At 38.8% G+C, this 19187-nt stretch overlaps 1 protein-coding gene across 1 annotated transcript in view; it reads right to left on the bottom strand.

The window, feature by feature from the left end:
- The window catches only part of LOC139756818 (serine protease 30-like), a 43936-nt gene that overhangs the window by 4336 nt on the left and 20413 nt on the right, over positions 1–19187 (bottom strand). The window contains exons 10-11 of the mRNA XM_071676635.1: positions 13682–13833; positions 1610–1703 (exon numbers count right to left, since the gene is read on the bottom strand). Coding sequence (XP_071532736.1) covers positions 1610–1703; positions 13682–13833 — 246 coding nt within the window. The remainder of the gene's footprint in view (positions 1–1609; positions 1704–13681; positions 13834–19187) is intronic.

Genomic DNA, 19187 nt, shown 5'->3' with positions numbered 1-19187 from the left:
CTCTTTCTCAAGCATTACTTTATCTACTGAACTGACACCTGGCTGGTGATCATTTATCAAGATTCATAGTCTCTTCAGACTTACTGCCAGCTATCCACAAACTCCTTGTAGTCACAAAGAACAATCATTTTACTGACTCACAAACTCTTGAAATCCTGTAGTAGGGCCTCATCTGCAGTGGTTTTAAGATTTTTTCTTTTTCCGAACAACTCCTTAAGTTTTTCTATTACTGAGCACACAACACTTCTAGATTACCTCAACTGCCTATTCCGGGACTGACTTTTGCCGGATTAGCTTGTTAGCTCTTTCCTCTGTGTCCCTTTGGTCACTTATGAAGATAAAATTATTTTCGTTTCCTCTATTGTGTAAGGTGGAATGTTTATGTTGTCTCTAACTTTGGTATATTGGGAGGTTGTTTTTCAATGGTAGTTTTTGTTCATTCTTCTTGTTTCTTAACCTTAAGTTCTTTCAACTGATGCTTTCCTTATTTTCACATGACACTATTCTTGGGCTTCAGTCTTTTCTTTTTTCCTTGGATCGCTGTTATCTCTCTCTCTTTTTTGTCGTAGCAGATCATTGTGTTTTCCTCTCTCTTACTTTCTCTACCTTTTCCAGCTGCACGTCTTCTATGTGTTACTTTTCCTTTTCACTGACAAGCATATTCCCTCAGCAGAACTCGCATCTGTCAAACATGTTAGGCGTATAAGCGTGAAAAGTCACAATTCTCTCTCTCTCTCTCTCTCTCTCTCTCTCTCTCTCTCTCTCTCTCTCTCTCTCTCTCTCTCTCTCTCTCTCTCTCTCTCAAAGACCTATGAAACATTTGAAATGGAATACATGGTTACTCTCTCCCCCAAAAAAATTTAGCTTTGTTACTGTTTCAACATTTCTAAGAAATCATATCAGTAAAGCACCAGATAAATGTACAAATATGATTTTAGAGTAGTTGCTGAAGAGAGAGAGAGAGAGAGAGAGAGAGAGAGAGAGAGAGAGAGAGAGAGAGAGAGAGAGAGAGAGAGAGAGAGAGAGAGAGAGAGAGAGAGAGAGAGAGAGAGAGAGAGAGAGAGAGAAACTAATTTCCCAAGATTGTTACTGAAATCACAAACCTTTGTTACTATAGTCTTTTACTGAAATCTAAATAAGACGAAGTTTCCTTCACGTTTCTTGGGATGGCGTGTATCAAGCAGTGATCAAAGCCCTGTACGTGCTGCAATACTGGCAGTGGTAAAACTTGCAGTGGGACTTAAACTTCTTCTGAGAGACTTAATTGTCGCTAGAAGTTGTGATATCTCTTGATTCCTTGAGGTTCTTAAACTTGGTTGATTAAAGGAGACAGAATCTACAGATGGTCACATGCGTATTTTCTCAAGTTGTAACTGATCATTCCATAATGCAACGGTGAAGGTTGTGCCTAAATGCGCATATAAAGTTGTACTATTCAGTCCAATAATTCTGCGTTTTTCTTTTTTTTTTTCAGAATGTTTCGCAGCTCCAGAATCATTGTTCTGTTTATACTTGCTAAGAATGGTTAAGTCCACAGATACTTCCTGTGTGTAACAGTAGGAATCATGATTCATCCCATGACCTTGTGGTCCAAGTGAAGACTACTTGCCTTTATGTTGGTGGAGGGGAAGAGGCGGCTCCATAGCTCCTCTACTGGCAAGTGTTGTCTGCAGCAACAGTCTTGGTGATCCAGCTCAGGTATTCTGTAGGTGGTAACATTTTTTCGTGTTAGAGGGTTTAGAATATTTGCGAGGAGCAACAGATGTACAGTCGTTTCCTATTCATTGCCCGGCCCAATCACAATGCTCCTGCATATCATAGGTCAGGAAAGCCCTGGACTCCTAATGGACCACTGATACGCCAGTAGTCTTTGTTGTGGACAACGGGTTGGCAACCTGAGTGAATGGTGTTGCTCCCTATCCTCCTACCCTGTCTGTCTTCCCCCAGTGACCTCCCAAGAACAAGTTCTTAAAGAAAAAAACGAAAATCATTTGAGTTCATGATGTCTTCCAAACAAGTTATCAAAACAGTTCATCATACACAATGGCTTCGAACTGAGCTCTACTAATATGAGAAGCATACATGAGGCGCCTGCTCCACTTATTCACTCCAAAGAAGGTCTTTGAATCATGGACGTATTACTGAGAATAAAGCCGAAGTCTCTCTTATTGGAGGGGACAGAAATGGTCACACTGAATGAAAATGTAGTGCTTCAAAGTTCACAGGAATGGTCAAGATATTAGTAAACAGTGGAAGTAATTCATTCATCTTACTGCTGAGGTATGGAAAAAGAAACTGATAAACTCACTGAACTCTGTGTGATCACTTTAGATCACAAGGATAGAAAGGCAAACCCACCTACCTACAAGTTCTTACGATGATGTTCACTATAGAACTAGGATAATGACCAGCGTTAACGCGTATAATGCTTGGTTAACAATACAGGATCATTAATATACTCTGCCGCCAGGCATATTGCATACTGACCAATGTTGGTTTCATCTGGGTCTGTACCTAATCATTTATCCAGCAGACTTTTAAAGGATTCTATGCTTATTCCAAGAAAGCTTTTTCATTGGGTGTTTCCATTTTTTCTTGTTATTTCCCGCAATCTACACATAGTGTATATATATATATATATATATATATATATATATATATATATATATATATATATATATATATATATATATATATATATATATATATATATATTATTATTATATTTTTTTATTATACTTTGTCGCTGTCTCCCGCGTTTGCGAGGTAGCGCAAGGAAACAGACGAAAGAAATGGCCCACCCCCCCCCCCATACACATGTATATACATACGTCCACACACGCAAATATACATACCTACACAGCTTTCCATGGTTTACCCCAGACGCTTCACATGCCTTGATTCAATCCACTGACAGCACGTCAACCCCGGTATACCACATCGCTCCAATTCACTCTATTCCTTGCCCTCCTTTCACCCTCCTGCATGTTCAGGCCCCGATCACACAAAATCTTTTTCACTCCATCTTTCCACCTCCAATTTGGTCTCCCTCTTCTCCTCGTTCCCTCCACCTCCGACACATATATCCTCTTGGTCAATCTTTCCTCACTCATTCTCTCCATGTGCCCAAACCACTTCAAAACACCCTCTTCTGCTCTCTCAACCACGCTCTTTTTATTTCCACACATCTCTCTTACCCTTACGTTACTCACTCGATCAAACCACCTCACACCACACATTGTCCTCAAACATCTCATTTCCAGCACATCCATCCTCCTGCGCACAACTCTATCCATAGCCCACGCCTCGCAACCATACAACATTGTTGGAACCACTATTCCTTCAAACATACCCATTTTTGCTTTCCGAGATAATGTTCTCGACTTCCACACATTCTTCAAGGCCCCCAGAATTTTCGCCCCCACCGCCACCCTATGATCCACTTCCGCTTCCATGGTTCCATCCGCCGCCAGATCCACTCCCAGATATCTAAAACACTTCACTTCCTCCAGTTTTTCTCCATTCAAACTCACCTCCCAATTGACTTGACCCTCAACCCTACTGTACCTAATAACCTTGCTCTTATTCACATTTACTCTTAACTTTCTTCTTCCACACACTTTACCAAACTCAGTCACCAGCTTCTGCAGTTTCTCACATGAATCAGCCACCAGCGCTGTATCATCAGCGAACAACAACTGACTCACTTCCCAAGCTCTCTCATCCCCAACAGACTTCATACTTGCCCCTCTTTCCAAAACTCTTGCATTTACCTCCCTAACAACCCCATCCATAAACAAATTAAACAACCATGGAGACATCACACACCCCTGCCGCAAACCTACGTTCACTGAGAACCAATCACTTTCCTCTCTTCCTACACGTACACATGCCTTACATCCTCAATAAAAACTTTTCACTGCTTCTAACAACTTTCCTCCCACACCATATATTCTTAATACCTTCCACAGAGCATCTCTATCAACTCTATCATATGCCTTCTCCAGATCCATAAATGCTACATACAAATCCATTTGCTTTTCTAAGTATTTCTCACATACATTCTTCAAAGCAAACACCTGATCCACACATCCTCTACCACTTCTGAAACCACACTGCTCTTCCCCAATCTGATGCTCTGTACATGCCTTCACCCTCTCAATCAACACCCTCCCATATAATTTACCAGGAATACTGAACAAACTTATACCTCTGTAATTTGAGCACTCACTCTTATCCCCTTTGCCTTTGTACAATGGCACTATGCACGCATTCCGCCAATCCTCAGGCACCTCACCATGAGTCATACATACATTAAATAACCTTACCAACCACTCAACAATACAGTCACCCCCTTTTTTGATAAATTCCACTGCAATACCATCCAAACCTGCTGCCTTGCCGGCTTTCATCTTCCGCAAAGCTTTCACTACCTCTTCTCTGTTTACCAAATCATTTTCCCTAACCCTCTCACTTTGCACACCACCTCGACCAAAACACCCAATATCTGCCACTCTATCATCAAACACATTCAACAAACCTTCAAAATACTCACTCCATCTCCTTCTCACATCACCACTACTTGTTATCACCTCCCCATTTGCGCCCTTCACTGAAGTTCCCATTTGCTCCCTTGTCTTACGCACTTTATTTACCTCCTTCCAGAACATCTTTTTATTCTCCCTAAAATTTAATGATACTCTCTCACCCCAACTCTCATTTGCCCTTTTTTTCACCTCTTGCACCTTTCTCTTGACCTCCTGTCTCTTTCTTTTATACATCTCCCACTCAATTGCATTTTTTCCCTGCAAAAATCGTCCAAATGCCTCTCTCTTCTCTTTCACTAATACTCTTACTTCTTCATCCCACCACTCACTACCCTTTCTAATCAACCCACCTCCCACTCTTCTCAAGCCACAAGCATCTTTTGCGCAATCCATCACTGATTCCCTAAATACATCCCATTCCTCACCCACTCCCCTTACTTCCATTGTTCTCACCTTTTTCCATTCTGTACTCAGTCTCTCCTGGTACTTCCTCACACAGGTCTCCTTTCCAAGCTCACTTACTCTCACCACCCTCTTCACCCCAACATTCACTCTTCTTTTCTGAAAACCCATACAAATCTTCACCTTAGCCTCCACAAGATAATGATCAGACATCCCTCCAGTTGCACCTCTCAGCACATTAACATCCAAAAGTCTCTCTTTCGCACGCCTGTCAATTAACACGTAATCCAATAACGCTCTCTGGCCATCTCTCCTACTTACATAAGTATACTTATGTATATCTCGCTTTTTAGACCAGGTATTCCCAATCATCAGTCCTTTTTCAGCACATAAATCTACAAGCTCTTCACCATTTCCATTTACAACACTGAACACCCCATGTATACCAATTATTCCCTCAACTGCCACATTACTCACCTTTGCATTCAAATCACCCATCACTATAACCCGGTCTCGTGCATCAAAACCACTAACACACTCATTCAGCTGCTCCCAAAACACTTGCCTCTCATGATCTTTCTTCTCATGCCCGGGTGCATATGCACCAATAATCACCCACCTCTCTCCATCAACTTTCAGTTTTACCCATATTCATCGAGAATTTACTTTCTTACATTCTATCACATACTCCCACAACTCCTGTTTCAGGAGTATTGCTACTCCTTCCCTTGCTCTTGTCCTCTCACTAACCCCTGACTTTACTCCCCAGACATTCCCAAACCACTCTTCCCCTTTACCCTTGAGCTTCGTTTCACTCAGAGCCAAAACATCCAGGTTCCTTTCCTCAAACATACTACCTATCTCTCCTTTTTTCACATCTTGGTTACATCCACACACATTTAGGCACCCCACTCTGAGCCTTCGAGGAGGATGAGCACTCCCCGCGTGACTCCTTCTTCTGTTTCCCATTTTAGAAAGTCAATACAAGGAGGGGAGGATTTCTGGCCCCTGCTCCCGTCCCCTCTAGTCGCTTTCTACGACACGCGAGGAATACGTGGGAAGTATTCTTTCACCCCTATCCCCAGGGATAATATACATATATATATACATATACACATACACACACATACACATACATACGCACATATATACACACACACACATACATATATATACATATGAAAAATGTAAGAAACAATTTAGAAAACTGAAACTTCTAGCTTGAAATGAATGAAAAAATGAAAATTGAATCTTTCATATACAATACAAATGTGTACATAAAAATATGATGCCTTTTAAGATATATATATATATATATATATATATATATATATATATATATATATATATATATATATATATATATATATATATATATATATATACATATATATATATATATATATATATATATATATATATATATATATATATATATATATATATATATATATATATATATATATATATATATATATATATACGTATATATATATATATATATATATATATATATATATATATATATATATATATATATACATCCAGCCCCCCGCTCCCCTCTCTTTTTTTTTCTTTTTTTTTTTTCCAAAAGAAGGAACAGAGAAGGGGGCCAGGTGAGGATATTCCCTCTAAGGCCCAGTTCTCTGTTCTTAACGCTACCTCACTAATGCGGGAAATGGCGAATAGTATGAAAAAAAAATAGAATATATATATATATATATATATATATATATATATATATATATATATATATATATATATATATATATATATATATATATATATATATATATATATGTATATATATGTGTATATATGTATATATGTATATATATATATGATATATATATGATATATATATATATATATATATATATATATATATATATATATATATATATATATATATATATATATATATATATATATATATATATATATATATAAATATATATATATATATATATATATATATATATATATATATATATATATATATATATATATATATATTATATATATATATATATATATATATATATATATATATATATATATATATATATATATATATATATATATATATATATATATATATATATATATATATATGTATATATATGTATATATATATATAGGGAGGTGAATGCAAGAGTTTTGGAAAGAGGGGCAAGTATGAAGTCTGTTGTGGATGAGAGAGCTTGGGAAGTGAGTCAGTTGTTGTTCGCTGATGATACAGCGCTTGTGGCTGATTCATGTGAGAAACTGTAGAAGCTGGTGACTGAGTTTGGTAAAGTGTGTGAAAGAAGAAAGTTAAGAGTAAATGTGAATAAGAGCAAGGTTATTAGGTACAGCAGGGTTGAGGGTCAAGTCAATTGGGAGGTAAGTTTGAATGGAGATAAACTGGAGGAAGTAAAGTGTTTTAGATATCTGGGAGTGGATCTGGCAGCGGATGGAACCATGGAAGCGGAAGTGGATCATAGGGTGGGGGAGGGGGCGAAAATCCTAGGAGCCTTGAAGAATGTGTGGAAGTCGAGAACATTATCTCGGAAAGCAAAAATGGCTATGTTTGAAGGAATAGTGGTTCCAACAATGTTGTATGGTTGCGAGGCGTGGGCTATGGATAGAGTTGTGCGCAGGAGGATGGATGTGCTGGAAATGAGATGTTTGAGGACAATGTGTGGTGTGAGGTAGTTTGATCGAGTAAGTAACGTAAGGGTAAGAGAGATGTGTGGAAATAAAAAGAGCGTGGTTGAGAGAGCAGAAGAGGGTGTTTTGAAATGGTTTGGGCACATGGAGAGAATGAGTGAGGAAAGATTGACCAAGAGGATATATGTGTCGGAGGTGGAGGGAACGAGGAGAAGTGGGAGACCAAATTGGAGGTGGAAAGATGGAGTGAAAAAGATTTTGAGTGATCGGGGCCTGAACATGCAGGAGGGTGAAAGGAGGGCAAGGGATAGAGTGAATTGGATCGATGTGGTATAACGGGGTTGACGTGCTGTCAGTGGATTGAATCAAGGCATGTGAAGCGTCTGGGGTAAACCATGGAAAGCTGTGTAGGTATGTATATTTGCGTGTGTTGACGTATATGTATATACATGTGTATGGGGGTGGGTTGGGCCATTTCTTTCGTGTGTTTCATTGCGCTACCTCGCAAACGCGGGAGACAGGGACAAAGCCAAAATATATATATATATATATATATATATATATATATATATATATATATATATATATATATATATATACATATAAAAATATATATATATGTATATTCATTTATTAAACTTAATCGCTGCTTCCCGCGTCAGCGAGGCAGCGCAAGGAAACAGACGAAGAATGCCCCATCCACTCATATACACATATATTCATATACATATATATACATATACGCCTGTATACGCACACATACATATATATATATATATATATATATATATATATATATATATATATATATATATATATATATATATATATATATATATATATATATATATATATATATATATATATATATATATATATATATATATATATATATATATATATATATATATATATATATATATATATATATATATGCCGGCAAGGCAGCAGGTTTGGATGGTATTGCAGTGGAATTTATTAAAAAAGGGGGTGACTGTATTGTTGACTGGTTGGTAAGGTTATTTAATGTATATATGACTCATTGTGAGGTGCCTGAGGATTGGCGGAATGCGTGCATAGTGCCATTGTACAAAGGCAAAGGGGATAAGAGTGAGTGCTCAAATTACAGAGGTATAAGTTTGTTGAGTATCCCTGGTAAATTATATGGGAGGGTATTGATTGAGAGGGTGAAGGCATGTACAGAGTATCAGATTGGGGAAGAGCAGTGTGGTTTCAGAAGTGGTAGAGGATGTGTGGATCAGGTGTTTGCTTTGAAGAATGTATGTGAGAAATACTTAGAAAAGCAAATGGATTTTTATGTAGCATTTATGGATCTGGAGAAGGCATATGATAGAGTTGATAGAGATGCTCTGTGGAAGGTATGAAGAATATATGATGTGGGAGGCAAGTTGTTAGAAGCAGTGAAAAGTATTTATCGAGGATGTAAGGCATGTGTACGTATAGGAAGAGAGGAAAGTGATTGGTTCTCAGTGAATGTAGGTTTGCGGCAGGGGTGTGTGATGTGTCCATGGTTGTTTAATTTGTTTATGGATGGGGTTGTTAGGGAGGTGAATGCAACAGTTTTGGAAAGAGGGGCAAGTATGAAGTCTGTTGGGGATGAGAGAGCTTGGGAAGTGAGTCAGTTGTTGTTCGCTGATGATACAGCGCTGGTGGCTGATTCATGTGAGAAACTGCAGAAGCTGGTGACTGAGTTTGGTAAAGTGTGTGAAAGAAGAAAGTTAAGAGTAAATGTGAATAGGAGCAAGGTTATTAGGTACAGTAGGGTTGAGGGTCAAGTCAATTGGGAGGTGAGTTTGAATGGTGAAAAACTGGAGGAAGTGAAGTGTTTTAGATATCTGGGAGTGGATCTGGAAGCGGATGGAACCATGGAAGCGGAAGTGGATCATAGGGTGGGGGAGGGGGCGAAAATTCTGGGAGCCTTGAAGAATGTGTGGAAGTCGAGAACATTATCTCGGAAAGCAAAAATGGGTATGTTTGAAGGAATAGTGGTTCCAACAATGTTGTATGGTTGCGAGGCGTGGGCTATGGATAAAGTGGCCTGAACATGCAGGAGGGTGAAAGGAGGGCAAGGGATAGAGTGAATTGGATCGATGTGGTATAACGGGGTTGACGTGCTGTCAGTGGATTGAATCAGGGCATGTGAAGCGTCTGGGGTAAACCATGGAAAGCTGTGTAGGTATGTATATTTGCGTGTGTTGACGTATATGTATATGCATGTGTATGGGGGTGGGTTTTGACATTTCTTTCGTCTGTTTCATTGCGCTACCTCGCAAACGCGGGAGACAGGGACAAAGCAAAAAAAAAAAAAAAAAATATATATATATATATATATATATTTTTTTTTTTTTTTTTTATACTTTGTCGCTGTCTCCCGCGTTTGCGAGGTAGCGCAAGGAAACAGACGAAAGAAATGGCCCCAACCCCCCCCCCCCCCCCCCCCCATACACATGTACATACACACGTCCACACACGCAAATATACATACCTACACAGCTTTCCATGGTTTACCCCAGACGCTTCACATGCCTTGATTCAATCCACTGACAGCACGTCAACCCCTGTATACCACATCGCTCCAATTCACTCTATTCCTTGCCCTCCTTTCACCCTCCTGCATGTTCAGGCCCCGATCACACAAAATCTTTTTCACTCCATCTTTCCACCTCCAATTTGGTCTCCCTCTTCTCCTCGTTCCCTCCACCTCCGACACATATATCCTCTTGGTCAATCTTTCCTCACTCATTCTCTCCATGTGCCCAAACCATTTCAAAACACCCTCTTCTGCTCTCTCAACCACGCTCTTTTTATTTCCACACATCTCTCTTACCCTTACGTTACTTACTCGATCAAACCACCTCACACCACACATTTTCCTCAAACATCTCATTTCCAGCACATCCATCCTCCTGCGCACATCTCTATCCATAGCCCACGCCTCGCAACCATACAACATTGTTGGTACCACTATTCCTTCAAACATACCCATTTTTGCTTTCCGAGATAATGTTCTCGACTTCCACACATTTTTCAAGGCTCCCAAAATTTTCGCCCCCTCCCCCACCCTATGATCCACTTCCGATTCCATGGTTCCATCCGCTGACAGATCCACTCCCAGATATCTAAAACACTTCACTTCCTCCAGTTTTTCTCCATTCAAACTCACCTCCCAATTGACTTGACCCTCACCCCTACTGTACCTAATAACCTTGCTCTTATTCACATTTACTCTTAACTTTCTTCTTCCACACACTTTACCAAACTCAGTCACCAGCTTCTGCAGTTTCTCACATGAATCAGCCACCAGCGCTGTATCATCAGCGAACAACAACTGACTCACTTCCCAAGCTCTCTCATCCCCAACAGACTTCATACTTGCCCCTCTTTCCAGGACTCTTGCATTTACCTCCCTAACAACCCCATCCATAAACAAATTAAACAACCATGGAGACATCACACACCCCTGCCGCAAACCTACATTCACTGAGAACCAATCACTTTCCTCTCTTCCTACACGTACACATGCCTTACATCCTCGATAAAAACATACACCGAGACATACACATATACATATGTACATACTAATCTTTGCTTGCCTGCATCCATTCCATACCCTAGCCTGAGCCAGGTACCCATTTCATCGACCAACCCTCAGGGGTGAATAAACACCCTTGGTTGAGCGTGGACTGACGCGCTCGCCCCTGGGCAGCCCTGTGTATGCATCACGGTCAGGAACGCTAACCGTACACCACAGAGGTCAACACACCACGGAAGTATAAAGATATATAGTTCATCTTGGCGTACACACATTTCCAAAATAATGAGTTCATTATCATACGATCATTTTCTTTCATGGTTCACATCAACCTGAAGTGGGACATGAGATTACCTCATGATACCTCGCGTCTTTTGTCTCTTTTCGTATGTAGGGAGTGAGATTTACTTATTCAAATACTGTGTCCACAGTGCTAGCATTTTTCCCTTCAGGCATATCTTTTATATTCATATAAACTTTGTAAATTGTAGTGCAAATACATTGTCATGTATTCTCTTTTTTCTTTCTAACTTGAAACCTTTCATATAATATTGTTCATGTTCTATCCTCTTGATATTTCTTGAAAAATGTCTTTGAATTCAGTCCATTAAGATTATTTTGATCTTGTAATTACCATACGACGTACATGTATTTACATCTTTTTCGTAAGTATACGGTGAACATTGTTCTTATTACATTATATTAATGTATACGATAACCACTGTCATAATAAGCTTTATATACAGCAAACATCGTCATCATAAGCTTTATATTAAGTATACAGTGAACAATGTCATCATTAGCTTTATGTTCATGTACACAGTAAACAGTGTCATCATTAGCTTTATGTTCATGTACACAGTAAACAGTGTCATCATTAGCTTTATGTTCATGTACACAGTAAACAGTGTCATCATTAGCTTTATGTTCATGTACACAGTAAACAGTGTCATCATTAGCTTTATGTTCATGTACACAGTAAACAGTATCATCATTAGCTTTATGTGCATGTCCACAGTAAACAGTGTCATCATTAGCTTTATGTATACAATATACAGTGTTATCATTGATTTTATATCTATCAGTAAATCAAACATTGTCATCATTAGCTTTATTTATAAAAGTAAATATTGTCATCATTAGATTTATATCTATGTATACAGTAAACAGTGACATCATTAGTTTCATATTTATGTATACAGCTAACATTGTCACCTTCAGGTATATATTCACGTGAATATTGTTATCAGTTTTTACATTATGTATACAGTGAATATTGTCACCGATAGGATTACTTTAATCTATAAATTAAACATTGTTATTATTCGCTTTCTATCTCTGTATACAATATGTCTATCATCACTTGCGCTAAACTTATGTATAGAGTGTGTATTGTTACCATTAGGTTATATTTACGTATACAGTAAGCAGTGTCACCATAAGGTTTATGTATATGTATACAGCAAAAAATTATCATCATTGATTTCATATCTATGTATGATATAAACATTGTCACCATTTTTTTTTTTTTTTTTTTTTTTTTTTTTTTTTCCAAAAGAGGGAACAGAGAATTGCGCCAGGTGAGGGTATTCCCTCAAAGGCCCAGTCCTCTGTTCTTAACGCTACCTCGCTAATGCGGGAAATGGCGAATAGTTTGAAAGAAAAAGAAAAAAAAATATATATATATATATATATATATATATATATATATATATATATATATATATATATATATATATATATAAACGAACAAAGTGCGTACGAACGGGCACCTTCATAGAACATACAAACCTCCAGCAGCCAGGATCGAACCCGGGACCCCTTTATAAGAGGCGGGAGCGCAACCGCAAGGCTATGATCGCTCCTAGTAGGGAAATAACTATTCGAATACTATGTACTCGAATACCCTTCGTCTCACGTTGGTGAGCAACGGGGTCTACACAGGTCTTTTCCCATCAGGCTCACACAGCCAGCAGATAACATTTTACCGAACCTAACTGAACAACGCGGAGGTATATGAATACGAACAAAGTGCATATGAACGTGCACCTTCATAGAACATACAAACCACCAACAGCCAGGATCGAACCCGGGACCCCTTTATAACAGGCAGGAGCGCTGCCGCTAGGCTATGATCACTCCTAATAGTATTCGAATAGTCATTTCCCTATTAGGGGCCATCATAGCCTAGCGGTAGCGCTCCCGCCTGTTGCAGAGGGGTCCTAGGTTCGATTCTGGCTGTTGGAGGTTTGTATCTTGTATGAAGGTGCGCGTTCATATGCACTTTGTTCGTATGCATTTATATATATATGTATATATATATATATATATATATATATATATATATATATATATATATATATATATAAATATATATATATATATATATATATATATATATATATATATATATATATATATATATATATATATATATATATATATATATATATATATATATATATATATGTTTACAGTGATTGGTCATCATTAGAGAGAGAGAAAGGAAGATGGTTTCTGCTCTTACTGGTAACACTGGTGTAGATCCCCGGCAGGAGGGTGTCCCGAGGGAAGGCTGCAGCCGTCGTTGAAGGCGGCCACACCGACCTGTACATAACGCCCTCCTTTCTTCGCCTGGCTCTCATCCACCTTCACCACAAGAGGGCCGCCGGGGCCAGCCTGTCGGGTAAGATCAGACACATGAAATACGGTGGATCCTGGAGACGTCTGGATGATCCTCCATTGAAAGGAAGCCCATAACTTTTTCCATTTGGGTTAAGATATTCAAAAAAGATATTGGTAATAAACTCAATACGTAAACGTCGATAGAGATCTTAAATATATATGCTCTACATGAAAAATGGAGACATTGTGCATGGTACTGTCTGCAGTTAATATGTATGCAGGCATACTTAAATATATATACATATGCATATATATATATATATATATATATATATATATATATATATATATATATATATATATATATATATATATATATATATATATATATATATATATATATATATATATATATATATTTATTTATCTATTTTTGCTATGTCGCTGTCTCCTGCGTTTGCGAGGTAGCGCAAGGAAACAGACGAAAGAAATGGCCCAACCCACCCCCATACACATGTATATACATACACGTCCACACACGCAAATATGCATACCTATACATCTCAATGTACACATATATATACACATACAGACACATACAAATATACCCATGCACACAATTCACACTGTCTGCCTTTATTCATTCCCATCGCCACCTTGCCACACATGGAATACCATCACCCTCCCCCCTCATGTGTACGAGGTAGAGCTAGGAAAAGACAACAAAGGCCACATTCGTTCACAATCAGTCTCTAGCTGTCATGTAATAATGCACCGAAACCACAGCTACTTTTCCACATCCAGGCCCCACAGAACTTTCCATGGTTTACCCCAGACGCTTCACATGCCCTGGTTCAATCCATTGACAGCACGTCGACCCCAGTATACCACATCGTTCCATTTCACTCTATTCCTTGCACGCCTTTCACCCTCCTGCATGTTCAGGCCCCGATCACTCAAAATCTTTTTCACTCCATCTTTCCACCTCCAATTTGGTCTCCCACTTCTCCTCGTTCCCTCCACCTATGACACAGATATCCTCTTGGTCAATCTTTCCTCATTCATTCTCTCCATGTCACCAAACCATTTCAAAACACCCTCTTCTGCTCTCTCAACCACACTCTTTTTATTACCGCACATCTCTCTTACCCTATCATTACTTACTCGGTCAAACCACCTCACACCACATATTGTCCTCAAACATCTCATTTCCAGCACATACACCCTCCTCCGCACAACTCTATCCATAGCCCACGCCTCGCAACCATATAACATTGTTGGAACCACTGTCCCTTCATACATACCCATTTTTGCTTTCCGAGATAATGCTTTCGAATTCCACACATTCTTCAACGCTCCCAGAATTTTCGCCACCAGCGCTGTGTCATCAGCGAACAAAAACTGACTCACTTCCCGAGCTCTCTCATCCACAACAGAGTGCATACTTGCCCCTTTTTCCTAAACTCTTGCATTCACCTCCCTAACAACCCCAACCAGAAACAAATTAAACAACCATGGAGACATCATACACCCCTGCCGTAAACCTACATTCACTGAGAACCAGTCACTTTCCTCTCTTCCTACACGTACACATGCCTTACATCCTCGATAAAAACTTTTCACTGCTTCTAACAACTTTCCTCCCACACCATTTATTCTTAATACCTTCCACAGAGCATTTCTATCAACTCTATCATATGCCTTCTCCAGATCCATAAATGCTACATACAAATCCATTTGCTTTTCTAAGTATTTCTCACATACATTCTTTAAAGCAAACACCTGATCCGCACATTCTCTACCACTTCTGAAACCACAATGCTCTTCCCCAATCTGATCCTCTGTACATGCCTTCAGCCTCTCAATCAATACCCTCCCATATAAAATCCCAGGAATACTCGACAAACTTATACCTCTGTAATTTGATCACTCAGCTTTGTCCCCTTTGCCTTTGTACAATGGCACTATCCCTGGGGATAGGGGAGAAAGAATACTTCCCAAGCATTCCTCACGTGTCGTAGAAGGCGACTAAAGGGGACGGGAGCGAGGGGCTAGAAACCCTCCCCTCCTTGTATTTAACTTTCTAAAAGAGGAAACAAAAGATGGATATATATATATCTATATCTATATCTATATATATATACATATATATATATATATATATATATATATATATATATATATATATATATATATATATATATATATATATATATATATATATATATATATATATATATATATATATATATATATATATATATATATATATATATATATATATTTTCGACAATCACATGTTTATCAAATGGCGTCCTAGCTTCGTCTCTTCGATGTATATTAACTGACTGTTATACTTCTCTCTTGTGTCTCCCCTGATGATGTGATTATTACACGAAAGTGCACTTGGGAACCTTACGTGTTTCATTTTCCCCGTGGACTCATAGGAATATATATATATATATATAAGGGGAGTGGGGGAGGAATGGGATGTATTTAGGGAATCAGTGATGGATTGCGCAAAAGATGCTTGTGGCATGAGAAGAGTGGGAGGTGGGCTGTTTAGAAAGGGTAGTGAGTGGTGGGATGAAGAAGTAAGAGTATTAGTGAAAGAGAAGAGAGAGGCATTTGGACGATTTTTGCAGGGAAAAAATGCAATTGAGTGGGAGAAGTATAAAAGAAAGAGACAGGAGGTCAAGAGAAAGGTGCAAGAGGTGAAAAAAAGGGCAAATGAGAGTTGGGGTGAGAGACTATCAGTAAATTTTAGGGAGAATAAAAAGATGTTCTGGAAGGAGGTAAATAGGGTGCGTAAGACAAGGGAGCAAATGGGAACTTCAGTGAAGGGCGTAAATGGGGAGGTGATAACAAGTAGTGGTGATGTGAGAAGGAGATGGAATGAGTATTTTGAAGGTTTGTTGAATGTGTCTGATGACAGAGTGGCAGATATAGGGTGTTTGGGTCGAGGTGGTGGGCAAAGTGAGAGGGTTAGGGAAAATGATTTGGTAAACAGAGAGGAGGTAGTAAAAGCTTTGCGGAAGATGAAAGCCGGCAAGGCAGCAGGTTTGGATGGTATTGCAGTGGAATTTATTAAAAAAGGGGGTGACTGTATTGTTGAATGGTTGGTAAGGTTATTTAATGTATGTATGACTCATGGTGAGGTGCCTGAGGATTGGCGGAATGCGTGCATAGTGCCATTGTACAAAGGCAAAGGGGATAAGAGTGAGTGCTCAAATTACAGAGGTATAAGTTTGTTGAGTATTCCTGGTAAATTATATGGGAGAGTATTGATTGAGAGGGTGAAGGCATGTACAGAGCATCAGATTGGGGAAGAGCAGTGTGGTTTCAGAAGTGGTAGAGGATGTGTGGATCAGGTGTTTGCTTTGAAGAATGTATGCGAGAAATACTTAGAAAAGCAAATGGATTTGTATGTAGCATTTATGGATCTGGAGAAGGCATATGATAGAGTTGATAGAGATGCTCTGTGGAAGGTATTAAGAATATATGGTGTGGGAGGCAAGTTGTTAGAAGCAGTGAAAAGTTTTTATCGAGGATGTAAGGCATGTGTACGTGTAGGAAGAGAGGAAAGTGATTGGTTCTCAGTGAATGTAGGTTTGCGGCAGGGGTGTGTGATGTCTCCATGGTTGTTTAATTTGTTTATGGATGGGGTTGTTAGGGAGGTAAATGCAAGAGTCTTGGAAAGAGGGGCAAGTATGAAGTCTGTTGGGGATGAGAGAGCTTGGGAAGTGAGTCAGTTGTTGTTCGCTGATGATACAGCGCTGGTGGCGGATTCATGTGAGAAACTGCAGAAGCTGGTGACGGAGTTTGGTAAAGTGTGTGGAAGAAGAAAGTTAAGAGTAAATGTGAATAAGAGCAAGGTTATTAGGTACAGTAGGGTTGAGGGTCAAGTCAATTGGGAGGTGAGTTTGAATGGAGAAAAACTGGAGGAAGTAAAGTGTTTTAGATATCTGGGAGTGGATCTGTCAGCGGATGGAACCATGGAAGCGGAAGTGGATCATAGGGTGGGGGAGGGGGCGAAAATTTTGGGAGCCTTGAAAAATGTGTGGAAGTCGAGAACATTATCCCGGAAAGCAAAAATGGGTATGTTTGAAGGAATAGTAGTTCCAACAATGTTGTATGGTTGCGAGGCGTGGGCTATGGATAGAGTTGTGCGCAGGAGGATGGATGTGCTGGAAATGAGATGTTTGAGGACAATGTGTGGTGTGAGGTGGTTTGATCGAGTAAGTAACGTAAGGGTAAGAGAGATGTGTGGAAATAAAAAGAGCGTTGTTGAGAGAGCAGAAGAGGGTGTTTTGAAATGGTTTGGGCACATGGAGAGAATGAGTGAGGAAAGATTGACCAAGAGGATATATGTGTCGGAGGTGGAGGGAACGAGGAGAAGAGGGAGACCAAATTGGAGGTGGAAAGATGGAGTGAAAAGGATTTTGTGTGATCGGGGCCTGAACATGCAGGAGGGTGAAAGGAGGGCAAGGAATAGAGTGAATTGGAGCGATGTGGTATACAGGGGTTGACGTGCTGTCAGTGGATTGAATCAAGGCATGTGAAGCGTCCGGGGTAAACCATGGAAAGCTGTGTAGGTATGTATATTTGCGTGTGTGGACGTGTGTATGTACATGTGTATGGGGGGGGTTGGGCCATTTCTTTCGTCTGTTTCCTTGCGCTACCTCGCAAACGCGGGAGACAGCGACAAAGTATAAAAAAAAAAAAAAAAAAAAAAATATATATATATATATATATATATATATATATATATATATATATATATATATATATATATATATATATATATATCTTACACTTTCGTGTAATAATCACATCATCAGGGGAGACACAAGAGAGAAGCATAACAGTCAGTTAATATACATCGAAGAGACGAAGCTAGGACGCCATTTGATAAACATGTGATTGTCGAAAATATATATACATATGTATATATATATATATACATATGTATATATATATATATATATATATATATATATATATATATATATATAATATATATATATATATATATATATATATATATATATATATATATATATATATATATATATATATATATATATATACATATATATATATATATATACACACACAGACATATACATATATACACATGTACATAATTCATACTGTCTGCCTTTATTCATTCCCATCGCCACCCCGCCATACATGAAATAACAACCCCCTTCCCCTAATGTGAACGAGGTAGTGTTAGGAAACGACAACAAATGCCACATTTGTTCACACTCAGCCTCTAGATGTCATGTAATAATGCACCGAAACCACAGCTCCCTTTCCACATCCACAGACCTTTCCATGGTTTACCACAGACGCTTCACATGCCCTGGTTCAATCCACTGACATCCCGTCGACCCCGGTTTACC

The sequence above is a fragment of the Panulirus ornatus genome, chromosome 23 (assembly GCF_036320965.1).
Source record: "Panulirus ornatus isolate Po-2019 chromosome 23, ASM3632096v1, whole genome shotgun sequence".
NCBI lineage: Eukaryota > Metazoa > Arthropoda > Malacostraca > Decapoda > Palinuridae > Panulirus > Panulirus ornatus.
The sequence above is the reverse complement of the archived record's forward strand: the minus strand, read 5'-3'. Positions and strand labels throughout refer to the sequence as shown.